This window comes from Gadus morhua, chromosome 1 (genome assembly GCF_902167405.1).
Source record: "Gadus morhua chromosome 1, gadMor3.0, whole genome shotgun sequence".
Lineage (NCBI taxonomy): Eukaryota > Metazoa > Chordata > Actinopteri > Gadiformes > Gadidae > Gadus > Gadus morhua.
Genome location: NC_044048.1, coordinates 11,496,447 through 11,520,411, shown reverse-complemented (window position 1 = coordinate 11,520,411; position 23,965 = coordinate 11,496,447). Strand labels below are relative to the sequence as shown.

General features: G+C 46.0%; 3 protein-coding genes across 12 annotated transcripts; 1 reads left to right on the top strand and 2 right to left on the bottom strand.

Annotated features, from left to right (window-relative positions):
* The first annotated feature begins 978 nt into the window (after positions 1-978).
* On the top strand, positions 979-4,599 carry LOC115561547 (pepsin A). The gene is made up of 9 exons (XM_030381721.1): positions 979-1,076; positions 1,536-1,677; positions 1,810-1,927; positions 2,091-2,209; positions 2,301-2,497; positions 2,588-2,704; positions 2,810-2,954; positions 3,150-3,248; positions 4,340-4,599. The coding sequence occupies exons 1-9, from the start codon at positions 1,021-1,023 to the stop codon at positions 4,472-4,474; spliced, it is 1,128 nt and encodes a 375-aa protein (XP_030237581.1). The 5' UTR covers positions 979-1,020; the 3' UTR covers positions 4,475-4,599.
* Positions 4,600-5,096: 497 nt separating this feature from the next.
* Positions 5,097-7,343, bottom strand: LOC115561704 (uncharacterized). The gene is made up of 6 exons (XM_030381944.1): positions 7,213-7,343; positions 6,818-7,126; positions 6,487-6,607; positions 6,241-6,350; positions 6,026-6,072; positions 5,097-5,321 (listed from the first exon to the last, which is right to left on the bottom strand). The coding sequence occupies exons 1-6, from the start codon at positions 7,244-7,246 to the stop codon at positions 5,154-5,156; spliced, it is 789 nt and encodes a 262-aa protein (XP_030237804.1). The 5' UTR covers positions 7,247-7,343; the 3' UTR covers positions 5,097-5,153.
* A 1,100-nt stretch (positions 7,344-8,443) lies between these two features.
* On the bottom strand, positions 8,444-23,837 carry LOC115560917 (zinc finger protein 335). Of its 10 annotated transcripts, none has more exons than XM_030380621.1 (28): positions 23,278-23,551; positions 22,620-22,813; positions 21,705-21,981; positions 21,045-21,122; positions 19,543-20,769; positions 19,106-19,309; positions 18,812-19,009; positions 18,231-18,489; positions 17,493-17,670; positions 17,081-17,193; positions 16,932-16,950; positions 16,687-16,803; positions 16,454-16,530; positions 16,073-16,248; positions 15,430-15,653; positions 14,544-14,643; positions 14,356-14,444; positions 14,031-14,263; positions 13,007-13,121; positions 12,524-12,721; positions 11,998-12,140; positions 11,552-11,694; positions 11,107-11,204; positions 10,879-10,965; positions 10,574-10,657; positions 9,567-9,623; positions 9,356-9,461; positions 8,444-9,149 (listed from the first exon to the last, which is right to left on the bottom strand). In XM_030380621.1, coding segments are annotated over exons 1-28 (4,929 nt in total). In that variant the 5' UTR covers positions 23,279-23,551; the 3' UTR covers positions 8,444-9,015. The 10 variants fall into 10 exon arrangements, with proteins under 10 accessions (XP_030236481.1, XP_030236654.1, XP_030236812.1 ...); XM_030380794.1 differs by lacking the exon at positions 23,278-23,551 and adding an exon at positions 23,687-23,837 and having other exon boundaries at positions 8,447-9,149; XM_030380952.1 differs by having other exon boundaries at positions 8,447-9,146; positions 23,278-23,552.
* Between the last annotated feature and the right edge of the window lie 128 nt (positions 23,838-23,965).

Sequence of the window (23,965 nt, the reverse complement as noted above, 5' to 3'; positions counted from 1 at the left end):
GGGGTGTGTTGCTCCCCGGGGAGAGGAGCAGGTAGAGCCAGAGAGGCTGCAGGGGCAGGCTGCTAGGTGGAGCTCCCGGAACAGCCTGGGTGAGGTGGAATGAGAGAAATTCTAGCTGAGTTCCAATCTGGGATATCAAGAGTTGGACTGGCAAAGATGGATGACAGGCAAGCAACACTACTGACAGGTAAGCAGTTAGATGAGACACTGGTTGGATGGCTGGCAGATACGGGGTTGACGATGAGTGGGTGAAGAACCAGGGTTTAATTAGGACAGAGATGATGACGGGAGTTGGATGGCAGGTGTGGAAGTCGAACAGGTGTAGAGGCCGGAAAAATGAGGGAACACCTCGCTCAAGAGAGGGAGACAGGGCAGAGCATCTGCTGGGTATGGCCAAGGCCTTAACAGGCTGGCTAATTTCTGCATGGAAACATTTGATATCAACATTAAACAAAACTTTCCAAACTTTTTAAATCGTCAACAGATTAAGAGCCTAATAAAGCTAATCTTATGTTTAATTTAGTAGCCCCTACCATGAAGATTACTTTTTTAATCACACTTCAGAAGGTCAGACCTCTGTAATCTTTTTATACATAAAATGTTCAGCTATTTGCCTTGTTAACACATATGGAGCAAGCAGTATTTCAGTTCTAAATCCAAAACTCTGTTTCTTTGAATATTTACAGAGGAACATTTATTTATTTAAATGAAATATTATATATATATATATATATATATATATATATATATATATATATATATATATATATATATATATATATATATATATATATATATATATATGTTGTTTGGAACAATCACACATTGTTGCCTGCCTCAGTATATGCGCTCAGATAAGTGGTCCTTAGTTATCTTTTATCATAAATCTCTTATCAAAAGTGCAGCGATACCGAGGCAACTGCAAGGGCATTACAAGGAAACCATCTTGATCTGCAGTGTATAAAATCTGGAGTCTCAACCAACCACTGAACTGTGGGTCGACCATTCAGAGTGATCAAGATGAAGTGGCTTGTTCTGTTGTCCGTGCTTGTGGCGTTTGCTGAATGCCTTCATAAGTGAGTATAACTTGGTTATTTTTTTAACCTCTGTCTACATTTCTTAATATGTTGCTTATGTTCATTGATTTAATATTTTCCCAAGAGACATATTAGAATGAGAACATTTTAAAGGGTTATTCTTTCACATATTTCAAGTTACTTCAGTTCATGCTTGTTCTATGCAGAAACAAAATCTGAAACTTTATGGATATCAGACTAGTTCTGCCCTATATCTCAGGAAAGTGGGCCAACAGAATTGAGATTTCGAACCAACATCCTTGAATAAGATGAACATGCAAGTGACACTGTTTGGCCGAGCTATTGTGACGGTTCTGACGGTGTGTGTGTGTGTGTGTGTGTGTGTGTGTGTGTGTGTGTGTGTGTGTGTGTGTGTGTGTGTGTGTGTGTGTGTGTGTGTGTGTGTGTGTGTGTGTGTGTGTGTGTCTGTGTGTGTGTGTGTGTGTGTAATGCACTTAGGATTCCCCTGATCAAGGGAAAGACTGCCAGGGAGAGTCTGCAGGAGCAGGGTCTGTGGGAGGAATTCAGGAGAGCGCACCCATACAACCCCACTGCCAAGTTCATCCAGTACGGAACTGAGTCCATGACCAACGATGCTGATGTAAGTTCTGATCAGAAAGAGCCCCGAACTTATATCGGGAGTTCGGGTCTCACTGTATGTTCTTAAGATTTGGAACTACTAGTCACTTAGAAGTAACATTGGTGACCTTGGGGTCTTTGTTTGTCCCACTAGTTGTCCTACTATGGCGTTATCTCCATCGGCACCCCTCCTCAGTCCTTCTCGGTCATCTTCGACACTGGTTCCTCCAACCTGTGGGTGCCCTCTGTCTACTGCAGCAGCCAGGCCTGCAGTGAGTTCCAAGACAACTGCTGTTTATTAATTTAGTTTTTCTGAAAAATTGTTACGAAAAAGATTATTTATAAATTTTACTTAACAGAAAATGAATTTGCCGGTAGTAACATTCAACCGGGTTCTCATGAAAAGCAACGCTAAAAATGCACAATGTTTTACAGACAACCATAGGAAATTCATCCCACAGCAGTCCAGCACCTTCAAGTGGGGTACTGAGGCTATTTCCATCCAGTACGGAACCGGCAGCATGACTGGCCATCTTGCCGTTGACACAGTTGAGGTACATGAGACACGGTTCATCTTACATAACATCTCCAGTGCTACTGGAGACAAACAGATACTGGTCCTCCATTGTCTTTTCCTGCACACAGGTTGGTGGAATCACTGTGGCCAACCAGGTGTTTGGAATCAGCCAAACCGAGGCTCCCTTCATGGCCAGCATGGTTGCCGACGGCATCCTTGGATTGGCCTTCCAGTCCATTGCCTCCGACAACGTCGTGCCCGTCTTCGACATGATGGTGCAGCAGAATCTGGTGTCCCAGCAAATGTTCTCTGTCTATCTGAGCAGGTATAGTGAAGGTGCTCCAGTGGCCGAGACTTGTTTCTCTTGTCCATGCGTATTTGATGCATGACGCTGTGTCTCCGCTCTTGTCTTTAGAGGCGGTAACGAAGGCAGCGTGGTGGTCTTCGGCGGAGTCGATGAGAGTTTAATGTCCGGGCAAATCACTTGGATCCCCCTGACCTCTGCTACCTACTGGCAGATCAAGATGGACAGGTAACGGCCTGAAATAAATACAGCTGAATCCCACGCCTTAGGAGAAGAAATGTGTCGTGGTTGAACTGCAAGAACCTTTCCAAACCTCTGTTGTGCTGTCCACAGTGTCACCGTCAACGGTAACCCAGTGGCGTGCAACGGTGGTTGCCAGGCCATCATTGACACTGGTACCTCCCTGATCGTTGGGCCCTCCAGTGACATCAGCAACATGAACTCCTGGGTGGGAGCGAGCACCGACCAGTACGGAGATGTGAGTCGCAGGACATCGTCCTTTTTGTTTCTTTGGGTTGGGTTAGATCCCCCACTTTTGGTTGAGTGGGATAGGAAGTCATTTGGAAAATGTTGTCGGATTAGTAGGACGTTATACACTGTTTGTTTGCCTTCACCTCAACTATATAGCTGTCCCAGCACTGAGATGTTTTCTTTTGGATGTTTTCCCCCACAGGCCACAGTGAACTGCCAAAACATTGGCAGCATGCCCGAGGTCGTCTTCACTCTCAGTGGCCATGCCTTCACCGTTCCTGCCTCTGCCTACGTGTCTCAGGTCTGTTGTGCCAACAAATCCTTAGGAGATAATAATAATAACCTTTATTTGTATGGCACTTTTTGAAACAGGATTACAAAGTGCTTCACAGAACAGAATAAAACATATTTAAAAGAAATGACACACAAAAAACATTGTAAAAGAGTACAAAAGTACTAACAAAAACCCCATAAAGTAGAGAAAAAGGAAGAGAGCAATGTGTTCAATAATAAAACTACTATAAGAAAGGTTTTGCATAAAGATGAGTTTTTGAAAAGAGACTTAAAAGATTATACTGATTCAGCTTGTCTGAGAATCTCAGGCAGGGAGCCCCACACCTGAGGGGCCCGTACAGCAAAAGCCCGGTCACCTTTGGTTACAAGGCGTGATTTGGGAACAACCTACCCCTACCCGAGGATCTCAGGCTATACTTAGGCTCATAGGGGACAAAGAGGTCTGAAATATAACTTGGAGCCAGACCATGCAGAGCCTTAAAAGTTATCCGTAAAATCATAAAATCAGCTCTCAAAACTACTGGCTAGCAGTGGAGATTGGCAAGGACGGCAGTAATATGGTCTCGTCTCCTAGAATTAGTTAAAAGCCTAGCAGCAACATTTTGTACCAGCTGGAGGTGGGATGGGGCTTTCTGACTCTGCCCAGTGAGTATAGGGAGTTACAATAATTTAAACGTGAGTAAATAAAAGCATGGATAACCTTTTCAAAGTCTGTACAAGATACGAAGGACCCGATTTTAGCGATGTTCCCCAATTGGAAAAAACACGAATGAACAACACTCGTTGTTTGGCCATTAAAAGGGAGATTAGGGTAAAAAATCACCCACAGATTACGGGCAGCAGATTTAACATTTGTGGACAGGCCACCAAGATGAGACTGCATGGAGCAGATAGCATTAGGGGGGCCAAATAGAAAAATAGAAATGAAAGCATGAGTGCTTATGCCCTTGCTTACGCCCTTGCGTGCACACATGCCCACAATATTTGATTGCATACAAAACACAAGCACACACACAAACACAGTGTGAACTATCAAGAAGAGGTCTGATCATTCCTTGTGAACATTTGTTGAATTGACATTTCCTCTTGTTTCTTCAGTCTTCTTATGGTTGCCGCACCGGCTTTGGTGGAGGCAACCAACAGCTGTGGATCCTTGGAGATGTCTTCATCAGGGAGTTCTACGTCGTCTTCGACAGCCAGAGCAAATACGTCGGTCTGGCTCCATCTGTCTAATCAGTCTAGCCCCTTTAAGTAAGCTATTGCTGAACATATCCACTTCTACATCATTAGTGATGTAGAAGTCATATGATGTATAGCTCATTTCAAATAAAATCCCAGAGCATTGCAAATGAAGAAAATAGCTTTTGTCTTTACTGGTGATGTGTGTTGAGGTGTGGCTTTAATTATTTATCAAAACGGTGTTCGCGTCGTCCTCTTTGCACCAAAATATCACAGGCATGAGACTGTACCCCCACGACTCTTCATCTTCCAACTCTTTGGAAGAGATACCCCACATCCATTCATGGATGGAACAAAGAGAATCCTTTCAAGAAAAAGATAGGGAATGGCTAAGAAAAGAGGAACACTGATTCCCTATGAGGTTGTTTTATAAAAGGAGCTGATAAAAGCACACACAGAGTTATCACACGCTAACCTCACAGCTGTTGTAGAAAAAGCGCCCTCAAAGGTCAACAGGTTTCTACTTGAGATGAAGACGAAGAAACAGATATCAATCCTTTTATCTTGAACACTTCCTATCATATGGTTTTCTGTACATTAATACCAAACCAATTCACATGAATCACATATCAATGCGGTTCTTTAGAACAGATCACCAAAAACGGATGAGTGAAAGAGCCCATTACAATTAATCTTTGAACCTTACTAAAGGAATGTTGCTTTGCCGCTACATTTATCGTCTAGGAGCCAATGTGCAGTACTCCACTGTCTCGGGAGATCTGCAGAGATCTTTGCTCTGTTTGGTGGTAAGGGCTCTCATCTCCAGGTTTTCATAGAGCTGTATGGGTGTTAGCTGTTGGTGTTTGAAGTCCACTGTTGTGTAGACTATGGAGCTCGCTTCCTACGGGTAGAAGCAAAACAAAACAGTGGCAGCTCTGACTATAACAAAGCTTCATCTTCAAGATTTTTCAACCTGGATCCTACTTCCCATCATTTTAGGTCTAAGAGACCAATGTAAAAAATAGTTTTAGAAATTGGTTCAGTACTGAGCAAGAGTGAATCAGCCTTTGCACCCTTTTTTCTTAGGGGCTGTTGCAGCCGTCAGTGTACGTCCTCTAAAAAGTTTTTTATTTTTTGCCACCCACAGGATCAGATTGTTATTAAAAGTGTCGGACAATTACGGCAGAGATCCCTACAGAGAAATAAAGCTTTCCGCTTTCACTCAAAAAAATCTTGCACTCTATCGAGTGCAAGATTACTGAAAGATTTCTCAGTGAGTGAGACTTGGTTAGACATAATAATAACTGAAAGGCTCAAGCAAAAGGGAAATAAAAAGTTTGTGATCCTTTCCATAATGTTGTGATACACTTATATCAACAATCTGAATCTGTCAGAGGCAAAATAAGAAATATTTTAGAGGTTGTACACTTACGGGACGCTATTGTTTACATTGCAATCTAGACGGATCTGAATGGCTGAAGCGGTATCCCTCAATAATGGACCAATTTTACAAAAGGCTGTTAGTTATTAGTCACACAAAGCAGGAACAAAACAACAAAGCACAGTGACAGTGAGTCAGATAGTAAATCCATGCTTAGCACTTACAGGGGTCATGTGTTTGGATGAGTCAGGCTGGCTTTCAACAACTTGGTCTGAGGACAGAGAAAATTATATTTAGATAACAGATAGATAACAGACTTCAAATTGAAAAATTTAACTAATTTAACTATATATATATATACATAATAGACTCACCAATATCTCTCATGATCTATTGTTTAAAATACCCTTTTGCACCTCAGATATGTTGCATTGCTTACTTTTCGACTTCTTGCGTAGGCAGCAAACGACGGCAGTCACACATCCAATGAGAGCGATGGTGGTGATTGACAAACTCGTAGCCAACAGCACGTATAGCGTCCAGGGAGCACTAACGGGATAGAATAAACGCAGAATGTAGACTGTATAATATTCTACATTATACAGTATAATATTCTACATTCTGCGAGCACAGAGTTAAAGAGGAATACACATCATGAGCAGCCGGTAATTCTTAGTATGCTTACATAGGACTTCTCTTACGGTACTGGGGCGGACTGGACCCGGTAGCAGGGGTCGGAGGGGTCGTTATCGTCGACGAGGGTTGGAGGGTCGACACTAGCGAGTGTGGACGAAGCTCGGAAGGTTCTGGAAACATAACGTTATGTTGTGTTATGTATTCAATTACGCGTGTTTCTGTTGGACGTCCTTCTTTTCAATAACTGCTGACATTAACACAGTGAAAGGGTTTATTAATTGAATGGTGTAGTAGAGAAGGTCATCGCCTATAATAAACAATTAAGTCAAAGCTGAAGCTGAAATCATTCGCAGTGTTCATGAATTGAGGCATTGTCATACCAGAGACCTCGACGACAAAGTCTTTGAAGACGTTGTGGCTTCCCTCAACATAACACCTGTAATGGCCTCCGTCTATGAGCTGCGCGTTGGTTATTCTGAACTCCACCGAGCCGCTTCTCTCTGTTAGGGTGGCCCGTCCCCGGAGTAGGTTACACACATAACCTCTGTTGTCCATCGCTATGAAACATCCAGCCTGAAACATCCTACAGCAAGACTTGTCGAAGCTGTCGAAGTACATAGGGAAGTCCAATCTGAGCAATATTTCTCCAAACCTCTCAGTCGTCTGTTGCTCTTTGGAAAGATGTACACCTGAAAGTTAATGCATAAGGTCTGATAAATGCTTTTTCAGTTAAATTAATAGGCAATTCAATCTGGGAAATGATCTTGCCACTCACCCAATAAAATAAGTAAGAAAATTGGGATGTTCATCTTAAAATGCCCACACAGGTCGGGCTGTTTGCAGTCCTGGCCCCTGACCGTTGAAGATGAAAATGGTGTCGAAAGCAGAAGTTGTGGGCTAAAGAGTTAAAAGAGATGACCTGGAAACAATTTCGAAATATGTAGCCTCTCTCAATAACTGGGAAAAATGTTCGACTATTATAACTGTGTTTCTGTTTGCTTTTGATTTGTAGGCCTACAACTTGGAACGTTTTCTAATTGATACAGGCCTATGGCTAACGGAAATAAATGATCAGTTTATTGCTTGAATATATTGTTGATTGGAGTTTTTATGAAATACATTCTCTCTACAAAAACATTGACAAAGAATATTGACATTTCAGAGTTACGTTATCTCTTCATAGCTCTATCTATGTAAATGGGGTGGCGGCTGGTGATTCAATTTGTGGGTGGGGTGTGGTCAGGGACTGGGGGTCCTCCCCCTGAACATTTTTAATCTGGTAGATGTGATTTTAATTTAAATGAAGAGTTTTAGACCAGTGTCCACTACTTGTTAAGAAATGTAGCCCTCCTATCTTTCTGACTTGCAAATTAGTCAATGACTTGCTAATTAAAGTCTGTCTTCTCAGGCACAAGCTTTTCCTCCCTGGATAGGATAGCTAAAGCATTCAGCCTGTCCTGGGTCATGGTGTTCAGGAGGAAGGTTTTAATTCTCTTCAGAGTTTAAAAACACCTCTCAGCCTTTGCAGTGGACATGGGTGTGATGATCATATTTTAAGTAGCGTGACAGTCTCGGAAAATACCTCTGACAAGTTAATGTCCATAAATAACATGAAAAAGGTCCACAGCACGACAACAGGACTTGAATTCCTTCTTCCCGTAGATGACTCAGCTCCGTCCAAAGCTTGCTTCCATTCAGCATTGAATATGCCTTTAAAGCGGAACTCAATGCAAGTTCAGGGAAGGAATTGTAGTACTCTCAAAACCTATTGACCTGCAGCAAGGTGCCACTGATGAGGTGGTCTGTGAAGGCCAAACGTTCCTTGGTATTTGGTGCAAAATATGAATGCAAATTAACTACTCTTCAAGAATGTTGTGTAGTTTAAGAATGTTCTTTAAGGTTTGAATGATTGATGGGATTCAGTGAGCTATTAACATTGAAAAATATCAAACATTTAGAAAAAGATTATCGATCAATTCTCTACAAGGTCAAATTAAACAAACAAATTGTTAAACATTATCTTTAAAACTTTATTGTGGCTCTTTATTTGTTTTCCTCCCCCATGACCTAGTAAACAGTTTGATTTCATTCAGCAATGAATGTTTTCCCCCACCCATCATGAAAGAGACTTAGAACAGTATGTACAAATTACCCATAAGCAGTTGCCACAAAGCTAATCATCAGCCAAATTGTATCCTTTTTTTACAGATCAAAAATAAACACTCTGCGTGCATGTTACTGTTTGTAACTGAAAAGTTCAGTACATTCTCAATAACATAAAAGATCTCTTCTTATCCAAAATTGATTTGCAAATCAAAGCATTCGAGGCACATGGATCCGTTTAAATATTTACACAGCAGGCCTATCTTGCTTGACGTGCATCCTAAATGAAGAGTTCCTACGATTTAAATAAAAAAAAGATTGTTCCTCAATTCTAAATGTACAAAAGCCATTTATCTTTTTTTAACAGTGCAATTCAATCCCACCCAAACCCTCTATGTGACAATCCCAGGAATCTTAAACGGACGATCGAAACGTGAGATCTGTCGGTGTTCCTCTGGTCGTGTCTGAATGGTCCTCACGGCTGGGCCTCGGTGATGGTGATGACGTCGTAGTGGATGCCTTGCTGCTGGAGCTGCTCCAGCTGTTCGGCCGTGGCCTCTGTTGTGTACACCGTCTGGGACTCGACCATGGCTGCTGCATCCGCCACTGCTAATAATAGTTCAAAACAAAACTATTCAACCACCTCTCTCTCTCTGTGTGTGTGTGTGTGTGTGTGTGTGTGTGTGTGTGTGTGTGTGTGTGTGTGTGTGTGTGTGTGTGTGTGTGTGTGTGTGTGTGTGTGTGTGTGTGTGTGTGTGTGTGTGTGTGTGTGTGTGTGTGTGTGTGTGTGTGTGTGTGTGTGTGTGTGTTCTAACCTGTGACGGCAGAATGGGCCGCAGCCTCCAGCTCTTCTGGGATGACGATCTGCTGCTTGGAGCTGATAGGCAAGTACTGGATCTGACCGTCATGACTCACTGCAATCTGCACACAGAACAGAAAGAGGAGAGAAGCATTCAGTCTCGACTTGGTTCCCTCTGCACCCTCTGAGTGATCAGAGAGAAAGATAGTATTTAAGGTTGAACCCACCTGTTCCTGCAGAAACGACCCGTCGTGTTCATACTGGATGATCTGTCCATCTGCCATCTGGGGAAAAGAGACAACGTTAAAAAAAGACATTGCAGCCCCCCTGCAGCTGGAGTTCTCTGCGCAGACAGATCGGAGACCCTGCCTCTCAACTCTAGTTCAAAGCATCATTCAAAACTAACGCTTTTGTTTTCTACCGTTTAATGTCTCACCCTCCCCCTCCCTCTGTCCTGCTTTCTGCTATTTGTAGACTATTGAATATTCTCCTGCGTCTTTTTTATGGATTTCTGCCTTTTTTTACTTTCATTAAGTCTTCTATAAAAGCGCTATATTAATTTAATCTATAGGATTAGTGGTGGTAGATAATTGGTCAAGCAAAATGCATGTCATTTAGGTCATGATCTCCCAGGCTTCACAGGCCAGGCTGTGGTCCATACTAGAGCCCGACCGATATATCGGCAGGCCGATATTATCGGCCGATATTAGGCATTTTTCAAACTATTCGGTATCGGCATTTATAATGGCCCGATAAATGAATATTAAAAAAAAAAAAGTCTGTCCACCAGAGGGCGCTCTAACGCCCAAACCCGCTGATTCAGCCAGAGGTAGGCAGAGTGAATGACGGATATCGACGGTGATCATCGGTGTTGTTCATGTGTGCAAGTGTGTTCATGGTAAGTTGGCAACTGTCACGAGACATACATTGCTTGAATAACAATTAAAAGAACATCCCCATCAATTCTCCAAAGTCGATAAGCATGACTTAATTCATGACTACCATGTCCAGTTTTGCTGTTGTTACGTGTTAGCTGAGAGTGAAAAGGATTTAAAGGATAACTACAAATAACCAATGTTAGGGAAATGGGTTTGTTTTGTTGCGCGTTTATGGATTTTTTTTTTATATATATATATATCGGCCGATATATCGGCATATCGTTTTTTTAAATCACAAAATATTCGTATCGGTATCGGCCTTAAAAATTCTATATCGGTCGGGCTCTAGTCCATACCTGGATGTGGTTCCCATCGCCCAGCACCACGTACTCCTGGGGCAGCAGGTGCTGCACGCCGTCCTCTGAGATGATGTACTGCACCTGGAGGGACCACAGCGTTAAGGAACAGCCTAAGTCTGGCATCAGGGGTTTCAGGACAGCATGGAGGGCAATGGGAAGATACACAAAGTGACACGCTCCAGAGTCAGCGTGGGGAAGCACTTGGTCTATAAACCTGGCTGCTTACCTGCAAAATGGAAACCTATATTTCACTGTTTAAAATCTTTTTGGGAGGTAAATGTCCTCTTCAAAGCGAACCCTACCTCAGTCACTTGATTGTCTCCCGACATCAGCTGCTGAACAGTCTGTCCATCCATGGTGGTGATCTGCTGGATGTAAGACCCCTCCTCCTAAAAACATCCATCAATCAATTCATCAATCAATTCGGTTATAAACCCACCCACCAACCAATGCAAAGAATAAGATCTTAACAAACATGGCTGGATAAGGGAAGGAGCCCCAGAAGAGTCGTTGCGCTGTCAAGCTCGTACCTGGTCGGACAGGGACTGCTCCTGGGTCATGATGACGTGCTCCTGCCCAAGGGCCTGGAGCCTCTCCTGGGTGAGCACCTGGCCCGACTGTAGGGCTGCTGGCAGCATGGACACAAAACACCAACCGATCAACACTCACCGTCACCAGTATCAAGTATCACAACAAAGGAACAAAAGTGTTGCTAATAAAGGTTATGGGGTTGAACCATAATATGACCAGGCGGTTGGCCTACCAGTCTCGAGCACGATGCCTTAACCCCTATCTGGTTCAAGACATCTACACTAATTCACTGTAAGTCGCTCTGCATAAAAGCATCAGCCAAACGACCAAACTGTAAATAGTATATAGTCCTAGTTATGTTGCCTTTCATGTGCCTAGTGTTGTGCCAGGTGTGAGTTGTATTGGTTCAGCCGGTTGCATCGTGTGATGGTCGCGTTTGCCTACACTGCAGTGTGGCCAGGGCCTCCTCATCGTTGTGGACGATGATCGTCTGCTGCTGGGGTGTCTGGGCGCGGCTTTTGCGCACGGCGTTCTCCTGGTTGTGCAAGCGCTCCATGTGAAACTTGAGATGGCCGTTACGGTTGAACCTGGAAGGGACGGTGCAAGGGAAAGGTGGGTGGGTCAAGAGTCAAGTTTACAGCCTGAAGTGCATCCACACGGATGAGACACATCACGCCCTCAAGCTGGGTTCACAAATAGACAGGGGGAAACCACCAAAACAAAGACTGGAAAGGGAGAACATTTGAGAAGGTATTCATTAGAGGGGACGTCTAGAATGACTGGCAGTTAAATCTGTGCTATGAGGAGCCCTGATCTGATATTCAATAGGAGAATCATATCGCTGTGACATTTAGCCATTCAGGGAGGGGCCCGGATGGTTGGGGAGCTACCTCTGTCCACACAGCTTGCAGGCGAAGGGCTTCTCGTTGGTGTGGGTCATCATGTGCCGTCGCAGGTCCTTCTTGTTCTTGGAGGCGAAGCTGCAGCTGGGGCATTTGTGTGGCCGCAGGTATGCGTGTAGATTCATGTGGTCCTGGGTGTGAATTTAAACCGGATCAAATGGTTATATGAAAAGCCATTGTATAGATAGGGATACATATAATGTGTGGTGCATGCAGGCACTATATGCATCTGTTCTATCAATCATGCATACTAAATAAATCTTACCATAAACAAGCATTCATTTAACACTAAAATACTATTATTAGCATTATAAGAGTTTGCATATGTATGCTGGAATAATGCTGATTTAAACTAAAAGGAATAGTAACACCCCTGAAAATGGGAAGTATGAACAAAAAACCTCAAATCCATATGACCTCAAGTCAGATATAAACATACAGAAACACCTGTGACTGGGTAGGAAAGGGTGGACGGAAGGAAGGAAGGAAGGAGAAAGGAGGGGAGGCGACTCACTCTGACTTCGAGCCAGGAGGGGGCAGTGAAGTTGCAGTCGGGACACTTGAAGGTGCTGGGGTCCAAGTGCGCCCTCTTATGGTTCTCCATGTCCGACCGGCCGTGGAAGGCCTCCATGCAGATCCGACAGGAGAAGCGCTTGGTGTTCTGACCGGGGGAGCCCCCGGCAGTGGGGGACTGAGGGGCCTCACTGCTCAACTGACAACAGGAGAAGGGCTTTATTAAAACACCACAGGAGGTTTGGGGCGTCACAGAGGGCACACCACCGAAATAAAAAACGGGTTTGACGTCTCTTTTTCAAATAACACATTTTTAATACAGAGAGGACAAATAGAATAGAAGCATTAAAACAGTTCAAGCCAGTATAACTGACAGTATATGCTGCATTATATAAACCCTACATCATAAACAATGAGGGACTATGTTTTTGAACCATAAAAAGGAGGTGGGTGCTCCCAAGCCATGTGGAGCTCTTGGACATACCTCCACCTGCTGCAGAACTCCGTCAGCCAGTGTAGAGGTGAGGTAGTATTTTTCACTCTTCATGCTCTCTGACTCGCTGACGTCAATTCCGGCAGATGGACTTCCCTCATCGTTGCTGCGAACACAGGACAGTAATGAGGAATTAGGTTTTACTCAAGCCCATAGTCATACATCCGTTCACACAGCTTGTGGCTGCATGGCAACACTATGAAATCATCACGGATTGTTACGGTGTGAGACTTGAGCTAGTGTACAAGTTGTACACTACTAGTGTACTAGTTGTTTCTCTTGTTTGCCTCCCATTTACCTAACAGCATTGGGTAAATGAAATGCATAGACATCTTTGACAGGCCTGTAATAAGCCCCTCAATTATTGTTTTCAGCCCGACTGAAGTCATTGGATGTCTGTCTACTTAACTAACAGACTAACTGCACACACTCTTCCCGTGCCCTCATTGTGCATGACTGTGGTCTACTGGAAGCCTAGGCAGACGTATTGTTGAAGCTAGCAAGGAGAATACTACATTTTTGAAATTGTAATGGATTTTGAAGGCACTTTATTATCCCCCCAGGCCTAAAGACACTGTAACGATGTTAACCAGGGGAACTATCTGAACCACCCTCTAACCGGATCCTGGTTCAGGACCTACACGCCCTACATGCTCAAAGAAGAGTTAACTGCGTGCAGCTTAGTAGAACAGACTTCTTGGGATTTCATTCTAGGTCTTGTTCCGTTTGTAGTTTACTGGGTCGTTGCTTGACTCTCACGCACAAGTTGGAGTGCTCTATTCCAAAAAACATATTACAATCATACATTATCGTGAGATGGTGACTTCAGTGTGAGACCCCTTTAGACTAGAGTCTAGATTCTAAGTGGGTGATCCTAGCTCTGCCAGCCTGGATCAGAGGTCATGCCATGTAGACACTAGGTTCTAAGTGGGTGATCCTAGCTCTGCCTACACGCATCAGGGGTCATGCCATGCGGACAGCAGATTCTAAGTGGGGTCCACAGTGCCACCCCTACCTGTATCTTGGCTCCGGGCTGTTGATCTGCTCGACGGCCTGCTCCACCACACTAAAGTCCCCACCCGCCTCGTAGGCCTCCATGGCGATCTGCGCTAGCTCTGTCGTTTCCATGGCGCCCGCCTCCTCAAAGGCCTCCTGCATCACCGTGTCGCCGCTCTCGGACACGTGGAAGGTCACCACCTTTTGGGTGGACCCGTCGGCGGCCTTGGTGTCGGACTTCATCACCGCCACCTGGTGGACAGAACCCATCAGAGAGGGTGAGGTTGATTTGACGACTGGTTGGGTGGTGGTGGTGGGACGTTTTCTTCCCGGTCCACTGGTACCTGTAGAGAGTTGCCCACCAGCTCCCGGGCGTTGCTCATGTTCAGCAGCAGGTCCAGGGCGTTCTGGGCCGACAGGTCGCTGGGTCCCGCTGAGGGAGGGATGGGGGGGGGGGGGAGGGACTTCTTAATAACAACTACCAATTACAATTTAAGAAGACGTGGTTAATTTGTGTGTAGATACCACTCACCTGATTCATAGATAATGGTGGTGTTTCCATGTGCATCTTGGGAGACGGAGGCCTTCCCTAACCCCTGGATGGGCTGTAACGTGGAAGGATCTAGCGCCACCTAGTGACAAGAGAGGGCAAGGGGTTATTTATAAAGCAGGTAAGACACAACAAGCTTCAGACAGGGAGCCGTCCTACGCTTGGAACCTGGCTGAATCCCAGGACTCACCACTTGGAAGAGAAGCACAATGGTGTATTTTGGGCCTAACTCTCTGTAATAGCTCCAGAATAGATGGGTGGTGATGGAGGGTGGGGGATGTCGTAGACAGCCATCACCGCTATCAGTGCCTCAATATATGTGGTTAAATGAGTGGAATCCATTGTAAAATGAGTGGAGTGGGCCAGATAAAGCACCATTTAACACAATCCATTGAATTATCTTCCCCTTTTCTGCTGACACTGGTGATTCATCAGGCTGTGATGTCAATGTGGTGGAGTGCTTCAGTTACCCACTCCAGCAGGCAGACACAGATGATTCACCAGACACCAACGACACACAAATGGTAAATGGTAAATGGACTGCATTTATAAAGTGCTTATTTGTAACCAGAGGCCACCAAAAGAGCTTTAAAATATTGCCTGACATTCACCCCTTCATGCACACATTCAAACACCGACGGCGGGGTCAGCCAACGCAAGGCGACAGCCAGCTCGTCGGAGGCAGTTAGGGTTGGGTGCTTGGCTCAGGGCGTGCTCATAGTGGCGCGCGAGCCAAAATGTTCCGCTTGCACCCTCATACCCTTAAAGTTACCTCGTTGAGACCCTTCGGTGTACCCGTGTGCCTCTTCATCACGCACCGCAAAACGACAACCACCGTGGGGCGAAGGGGGAGGCGGTCGGTACTCACGATGGTGTTCTGCAGGCCCGCCGGCGCCTCCTCCTGCTGCTGCTTGAGCTCCTCGATCTGCTGCAGGGTGAAGAAGGGCTGGCGGCGGCGGCGCGCCGGCTCCTCGGGGTGCGTGGCGCTCCAGACCTCGAAGGCCTCGGGGTGGCGGCACTGCACGTGCAGCCGCAGGTTCTTGCGGTGCTTGGTGGTGAAGTGGCACAGGCCGCAGGAGAACGGCTTCTCACCTGGCCGGAGAGGGACGCACGTGGACGGTTTAATGGATTTATTTTCACGGAGAGGCCGGGGGAGGGAGATTGGGTGGATTAATAGCTAATCTAAGGTCTAATAGTTTGACTTTGTTGAAGCAGAACTCGTTGGGGCGGGGTACGGAGCCTAGGCCTCATTTCAATTATCCCTTGTTTCGTTACGGAGATAATCTACAGAAGAGAAACTGATTCTACTAGTGTAGAAGACAGGTGCTAGTCTAAACAGTGTTGGAACCTTGACAGACACATTTCTTTACATCTCTGTCCATCTGATTGTGTAACTAATGATTTACTGATGTGGTAGCACTTAAAACAGTGTCTTCACATGGTGGGACCTAGGACTGATCATGGACAGTGAGCATATTCTTTAGACTTGATATGGCTTGTGTCCTACTGACCGGTGTGCTTGATGGCCAGGTGGGACACCAGGAACTCCTCCTTGGACGTGGAATACTGGCAGTAGTCACACTTAAAGGGCTTGTCGTTGGTGTGGGAGAGCTGGTGGTTGAGCAGCATTTTCTTGTTGTCACACGTGTAGTCGCAGTACTCACACTTGAACCTGCCACACGATAACCTTAACGTTAAAAGGAGGATTAAAAAACAAAAAAAGGGATCACATGCAGATGCTTGTGAAAAGATGGGACATTTGCAGTTGGGAAATGTAATGCAAGGGAGAAGTGGGTAACGGGGGCTGGAGAACAGGGTTTCATAATCGTGGAATTTCTTTGATGCAATGACAACAAGGACAACAAAGGAAGTGCTCGTAATGTAATACTGACTGGCTGTCTCCAAGACTTTGGATGTGGGTCAGCAGATGCATTTTAAACGTGTACCGCTTCTTGAAGGATTTGCCACACTGTCAAGGTGAAAGAGAGGACGGTGTTACAAAGAAACCAAACAAAATGCCATCAACCTGGATATTGTACAAATATAATGCAATTACAGTAATATCATTGATAACATGAAGGTCAACAGATGAATCCGGTAGGGAGGTGACTGGGGGAGGGCTGACCTTATCACACATGTGAGGTTTCTCAGTGCTGTGGGTCTTCATGTGCTGGGTGAGTCTCTTTTGCATAGGGTAGACCCTGTGACAAATTGGGCACGGGAACTGGGAGATTTTTGGAAGCTGAGATAGGGGACGGGTAGAGATTAATTAACACCTCAGGTCAACATAACAGAGATTTTTGTTGCCGCTGCAACAGCAAACAAAAACCTTAAATGCTATTTAAGTTACAAAATAAAAATAATTCTTACCATTTCCATTTTTCTTTTCCTATAAGAAAAACAAGAGTAGATTAGCAGAACTACAAGTAAAACATAAGTTTACACAAAACATGTCCCGGTGTCTTGTCTGTATTGGTTGTTCTGAACAGCTAGTGCGTATGCAGATCTATGGCACTTGCTTCTCTTTGTTGTGGACGGCGGAGTGGCGCAGAACATCCTTGTTATACACGCTGCTGTAGTCACACTCCTCACACTTGAACGGCTTCTTGCCCTCATGGTTAAACATGTGCTCCTGCAATAGACGGCCACAAACCATCACAACCACAATACATCTAATTCATCGTCGTGGACCTTATGAATTAATTAATCTACATTTCTTTTCCCTTTTTTGGAAATGATTGTAAAAATGTTTTATCTACAACACGATCAATAAAATCTATGTGGTTAAACATTAACATAACGGTTGTAGGTTTCCCTACCTATTTAAAGCATGCCTTTGTTTTTATTATGCATGTTTCTTATGCATAACCGCTCCTTGCATTGCTACTCAACCGAGCAGGGGGCAGCTTGTGCAGAGTGCCACGGACTGACCTTGAGGGAGGACCAGCGCTTGCAGTGGTAGTTGCACTGCAGACACTTGAAGAGCTCGGGCTCGTTGCCCTCGTGGGAGTCCACGTGGAAGCGCAGGTCCTCCTGGGACAGGAAGCGCGAGCCGCAGATCCAGCAGTTATGGGGCCTCAGCAGCGGCTTGAGGGATTTGTAATAGCGACTGGAAGATAGTGGGGCAGTGATGAGCTTAGGGCGAGAACTAATTATGAACACTATTTTGTAATTGAGCAGATGATTACATCCAGAGTAAAGTACAATGAATTCAGATCAATGGAGCAAATTAGGGTACGGTATCTTTCTCCACAATTCCAAAAAATAAGGCTGTTGACATTGGGGATCAAACCCAGTACCATTTGACTGAGAGTCAATACCCCTAGCATCTACACAATCCTGCTCCCCAGATAATGAGTGATATAAACACAAACATTAAGGCCCAATCCCATTTCTACCTCTTACCCCTTCCCCCTCCCCCTTGTTTTGAAGGGGTATGGGGAAGGGGTAAGGGGAAGGGGTAAGGGGTAAGGGGTAAGGGGTAAGGAGTAGAAATGGGATTGTGAAATGGGAATAAGGCCCAGTCCCATTTCTACCCCTTACGCCCCTTCAAAACAAGGGGGAGGGGTTATGGTGAAGGGGTAAGGGGTAGAAATGGGATTGGGCCTAAAACATTATGACTGTAGGAAAGAAATTCCGGGCATGGTGTCAAAATCACAAAGCTCTTACTTGCGGTTCATGTATCTTCTATACTTCTTCCGGAGGAACCTCTTGGAGGGCCGTCCTCTTTTCTTAGGGAAGTCCTCCTCCTGCCCGGCGTGTGAGGACGGGTCTTTGTTCTCGGAGTCTGATTGGCTGACCGAGGGCTCAGCCGCGTCTGGAGATCCGTTTTCTGTGGGAGCATTGCCCAGGCCAGAAGTACTGGCCTCATCAGGGTCCGCAGCCTCCATCTCCAGTTTGAGCTTCTTGGCAGGACTGCCCTCTTCTTCTGGAAGAGGCGAGCGTATAATATGAGTCGCTGGTGGAGGTGCATGGAGCTTTATGTAAAGGCAGGACTGTGGCCCAGGCCATGAACTCGTCCGTGCCCATTGGGCCACCGTTTTGTTTAGATTCCTATCCATAAGTAACACTATGCTCCCACCAGTCACACGTCAACCGATTCACATTAATGATCATTCATTGCATAAAAAGTGTCCTGCTGATAGAGTAATTACTTAATGATGTAATTGCGGCACATCGTTTTTTCCTCTTCCTATTTAAAATCGGAATAAATCACTTTATCAGGCTATGAATGGTTTGTTTGCTCTCACCGATCCCCTCTCTACTGCCGTAGCCCTCCTCCACCAGGCTGAACTTCCTGGGACGGCCCACCTTGCGGCGAGGGCGTCCCTGTGAGGAGGAGGAAGAGGGAGAGGAGCAGATTGGAGGAGGAAGATGGGGGGGCTTCACAGTAGTGGGTTGCGGCTTGCAGCTGTTTTCTTCGTCAGCTGGGTTATAGTCGCTATCCTCTGGGGGGGGGGGGGTTAATAATGTAATGAGCACAAGAGGGAAATATGTACAAGTACATTAATGGCGTTCAGCACATGGTTTAAAAGCAGCCGGACCTGCTGGGTCGTCGATGGCCCCGGCGTCCACCACCTCGTCGTCCTCTTCCTCTGCCGGCGGCGGCGGCGGCAGCGGCTCGTCCGCCTTGTGCCTGGCGGCCCTCCGCTCCTCGGCCGCCTCCTGCTCCGCTTTCCGCCGGGCCAGGGTCTCGCTCTTAGGGGGCCGTCCACGCCCTCGCTTCTTCTGAGCACCCCCTGCAGAGCCAGCACCGAGGACAAGACGAATAATATTTATTAGATTGTTCTAGATTTACTCATTTTACTTCTAGCCCAAGCGGCTTGCGATGAGACAATTCAAGCCAATTAAATTCAAATTTGAAACCAATAATGTGAGAGCTGCTTGAGAGCTACATGAATCAGGAAGAGGCGGGTCTTTAGTATTTATTTCTGACTCAACACCGAGCAAGATGTCACTCACTATGGATCAGAACCAATACCTGCGCTTCTGAAGTGCTTATCCCGCATGTGGTTTATGAGGGTGTCTTTGGACGTGCTCTTGTACGGACACATCTTGCACTTGAACTGCTGCACGATCACCACCTCCATCATCTCCTCCAGCTCCGCCAGGTTCGGCTGGCGGTCCCCACTGCCCTCCGCCATCTCTACCAACATGTCCGAGTCCCCCAGCCGTCCGGGGGTCACCTCGGGCCCCTGGGAGCCCTGGGGCTCTTCCCTGCTGGGGTCCAGCATCGGCCCCAACTCCGGTTCTGGTTCTGGTTCTGGCTCCGGCTCTGGGTCCGGGTTGGCGTTGTAGGTGCCGCTGCTGCTGATAAAGGGCCCCGGCTGACTCTCGCTGCTCTCCAGGGCCTCTGGCAGCCCGCCGGACCCCGCAGTGTCCGCCATGGGGTGGTGGTGGTTGGAGGAGGAGGAGGAAGAGCCTTCGTCCGCGTAGACCTCTCCGCTGTTCTCCACATAGCAGTTCAGCGGATGCTGCTGCTGCTGCTGCTGCTGCTGCTGCTGCTGGGAGTGCTGTGGCCGATCGAGGTCGTGGGTTTCAACGTCGAAGCCACCAAAGTCGTTGTCGTTGTCGTCCTCCTCCTCGTCCTCTTCCTCGTCGTCTTCGTCGTCGCTCACGTGACTCCCGACGGTGCAGTGAGAGTAGCCCGGCTGCTCCGAGTCGGCCGCCGCCACGCAGTCCCCTCGGTACTCGCCGGGGTACTGGCGGCCCGTCTGCGCGCCGTGGTCGGCGCTGCTGTCGATGTAGCCCCGCGGACGCTCCACCTCCGCCTCGCCGCCGCACTCCAGGTACTCCTCGCTGCACTCCACCACGTAGTGGCCGTGGCTGGTGGGGTTGGAGTCAGCCCCGCTGCACTCCACGTAGCCGGGCAGGTCCCGGTCGCCCCCGCTGTAGTCGGCGAAGCCCGACCCGGAGCGCGTTTGGTCGGGCTCGTCGCCGGAACACTCACCGTAGGCGGACGAGGAGGATTCGCCCGTCTGGTCGGGGCCGCAGTCCATGTACTGGGAGGGGTGGGAGTGCTCGGGCTGGTCGGGCCGCTGGTCGCCGCTCTCCTCGGCGTAGCCCGAGTATCCGGCCCGGTAGCTGGGCTCCAGGTGGCCGTGCAGGTCTCCCTGGTCCACGCAGGTCGAGGTCGGTCCCTCTCCGGACGCCTCGGTGGCTGATCTGCTGGACAGTGCCGAGGACATCTGGGCTACCATAGGAGCACCTGGTGGAGAGACATGGCATAGGTGGCCACTCAAACACAGGGTCGAAAGCAAAATACTCAAACCTGTGGCCCGTTTGAGGGTAAGCCCCCTCTAGTCCTTCTTAAACTTAAATTGTCATAATGGTTATCTAAAAATTGTCCAACTAAAACAAAAAAGGTACCATGTCATGTAATTAGCTATTCAACACTAAGAAGAAAGGAGCAACGCAATTGAAGTTGAATAGATGGGTTAGATGGGAGAAATATTAAACAACATAAGGATACACCTAGCTTACCGTCATCCGGCCCTTGCAGTATCAGATACTGGGTGGTCTCTGCTCCTCCATCTTCTGCACTTGTTACTGCTACGCATCCTACGAAACATATCACACCAGAGTCAAGAATCCTTAGTTGATTTTTAAGTAGGGTGAAGCCAAACGGTTTCTATTTTGGGTTGTTTGTTTGTTTATTTTTAATAAAAAATGAACATGAAATGAAAATGTCTTATATGATCATCCACAAAGTAATCTAGCAATCTATCTATGTGCATATCAAATGCAAAATTGCTCATTATAATGCTCCAACCCAACAAAGATACTATCTTAGAATGGGTCATAACCATTGGGATAACACGCCCCTCCTTCTGTGAGCTATTATTTCATTTTATTGTATGTTTGCTTTAGCTTTCTGCTAAATCTTAAACACATTGCACTTTCTACAATGCATAAAAAAATTGCACTTTGCCTTTGTATTCTTTTACTTATCCATTTTATTTTATTGTACGACAATGTTTCTACGTGATCACTTTGAGTGTGCCTCGTGTATGAAAAGTGCTACATAAATAAATAACTTCCAGCAGACAACGGTAACTAAAATTTTAAAAGGACCCCCCCCCCCCCCCCAAAAAAAAATAAAACTGGATATAATATCTCAGCGCCTACCACCTAGCCCCGTACCGTTCATAATGTCGGGTCCGATGGTCGACTCTATGATCTTGTCTATGGCGGAGCCAAGGTCTGAGGAGGTGGACGCGGTCGAGTCGGACACCATCATGGCTCCGTCAGACACCACGCTCGAGTGAACCAGCATCTGGGCCGACTCGGACACCAGCACAGACTGCGTCACCGTGGAGACGCTGGAAACGCTGGTGGACTGGGCCACCGAGGAGGAGTCCGGGAGGTGCACCGAAGACACCCGGACGTCCGTGCTTGAGCTGGTCTCCGGGACGAACAGCTTGTGGATGAAAAAATAAAAAGTTGCTCAGGTGCTCAAGAGGAGGGATTGAAAATACACTCAAGTCCCTTCCGAGCAGTCAAGTGGCTAAAGTGGTTGACGACCAATCCAAAAGGAACTTATCCCCCATGTCTGCAATCTACCTGTAGGCATCCTTGAGCCAGATGCATAACCCCCTTCCTGCTCCTTATTGACAGGGAACTGAAATCGATGTAGGTTGCTTTGGATACAAGCGTCTGCTTAATCAGAATCAGCTTTATTGGCCAAGTAGGCACACATACAAGGAATTTGACTCTGGCAGGTGTTGAATCTCTTTAACGTAGGTAGACGTATAAAAAATACGTCTACCATATAGGTAGACGTATAAAAAATAGACACTAGGCAACATAAATAAATATACAGACATAAGGCTGCATAGTAAATTGCAAGTGGAGGTGTGACCAAGGAAGATGTAGCAGTAGTAAGGACAGCAGTAAAGGAGGGTGAACTAATGTTGAGTTATAAGTTATGAGTTAGTAAAAAGGCAATGAAGTTCTTATCAACTTCTTTCAGAACAGCCTGTACATTAGCGACACTTTTTTTGCTTTTAATTTGTATCCCCCTTTATGAACTCAAAAGAGCTTTTTAAAGGGTATTACCAAAACACCCTCGGAGCTTTGTCCCACGTGGCAGTCAGAATCTGGGATCTGTCCATGTGGAGCAGCTGCATCGCTGCTGTCTGCAGACATGGCTTCTGATGACTCCACACCCATGCCACTCTCTGAGGGCTCCTCCAGCCCAGAGGGGCCGGCATCACTGCTGCTCTCCACCTCATTCTCCTCCAAATCCATCACTGTCCACAGAACACACAAGACATCAATGTATTACCATGTGTTAAAATACATTGTTACATACATGTCTTAGGGCATTATTTATTATTTCTCTATTACAGAAAACAGGACGAAAATGATGTAACTAAACATCATGTATGCAGATAAGAAACAACAAAAGAATAAGAAGAATATTTATTAAGGAATAATTGAATATATTTGTGTTTGTTTTCACACAGATTGGAGTGTGTTCCAAAAGAAAAGCACCCAGGACTGTTTGAAGAAGTTGTTTATTTGCGGGACTGGTTAAGCTATGTTTTAAAACATAATGAAAATAACACCGAAAATAAGTATGTACTTGACATGATAATATTTAAATCAAGAAGTCTTACATAGCACACATTGAGTTGTTTAGATAAAGCAGTACTTTCAATAAAGGACCAACGATGCTAAGTAAATTCACCAGATGTTGGTTTGCATTTCGTACTTCTATCCCTTACAAGGATACGCTACGACAAATCTGCAAACTGCATTCACGTTATACTTCGGCGTTTTATCGAGAGAGCACAATTAAGTCGCATGCTAAAACTATTATGGCCAGACATATTTGACTTGTACGCAGAGCTCTTGCTTGAGTGTATCATAACATACACTACAACCTTGAACACTGACTAGCTGCCTGCTAGCTATGTGGCTAATATAAACAGGCCTAGCTGTCCTTCTTCTTGCCTGCTCGGCGTCGCCATTTCCAAGCTCCTATTTTCCACTCAGGCATTCTAGAAGCTCTACTGGGGACCTCGAGGGCCTGAGCTACAACAGACCGCCCAAATGCAGTCCCTGAAGAAAATTATTTAATTTCCACCCCCCATCCCGTGATTCGCGTCTGTTTTTCTTACCGTGTGTTCACGAGTTGAATCGTATATCTAGTTGTAGGCCGGTTGAAAAGAAAATACATTTGCGAGCGGTACTTTTTCCGCCATTCTAGTCGGGCGCCATGAGTATGTCCTTGCTTCCTGTTCTTCAAACCGGATCTTATTTATCGTTAGGCTGAAAACAAACAGTCGTAGAATGTAATATATTTTTATTAAGTGATCTAAGTGCTACATTATTTTTTTAATATTCTGGTCAAACGCGGCTTTTTTCAATTCGAGATATTTGTGGACGTTTGGTGGACT

Coding starts and splice junctions, on each gene's coding strand:
- LOC115561547 (XM_030381721.1), top strand. CDS start 1,021: ATGAAGTGGCTTGTTCTGTTGTCCGTGCTTGTGGCGTTTGCTGAATGC. Junction 1,678..1,809: donor CCATGACCAACGATGCTGAT/GTAAGTTCTGAT, acceptor TTGTCCCACTAG/TTGTCCTACTATGGCGTTAT. Junction 2,705..2,809: donor TGGCAGATCAAGATGGACAG/GTAACGGCCTGA, acceptor TGCTGTCCACAG/TGTCACCGTCAACGGTAACC.
- LOC115561704 (XM_030381944.1), bottom strand. CDS start 7,246: ATGAACATCCCAATTTTCTTACTTATTTTATTGG. Junction 7,127..7,212: donor TTTCTTACTTATTTTATTGG/GTGAGTGGCAAG, acceptor ATTAACTTTCAG/GTGTACATCTTTCCAAAGAG. Junction 6,073..6,240: donor CCTACGCAAGAAGTCGAAAA/GTAAGCAATGCA, acceptor CTCTGTCCTCAG/ACCAAGTTGTTGAAAGCCAG.
- LOC115560917 (XM_030380621.1), bottom strand. Junction 21,123..21,704: donor CGGACCCGACATTATGAACG/GTACGGGGCTAG, acceptor TATGTTTCGTAG/GATGCGTAGCAGTAACAAGT. Junction 12,722..13,006: donor GAGTTCTGCAGCAGGTGGAG/GTATGTCCAAGA, acceptor TCCTGTTGTCAG/TTGAGCAGTGAGGCCCCTCA.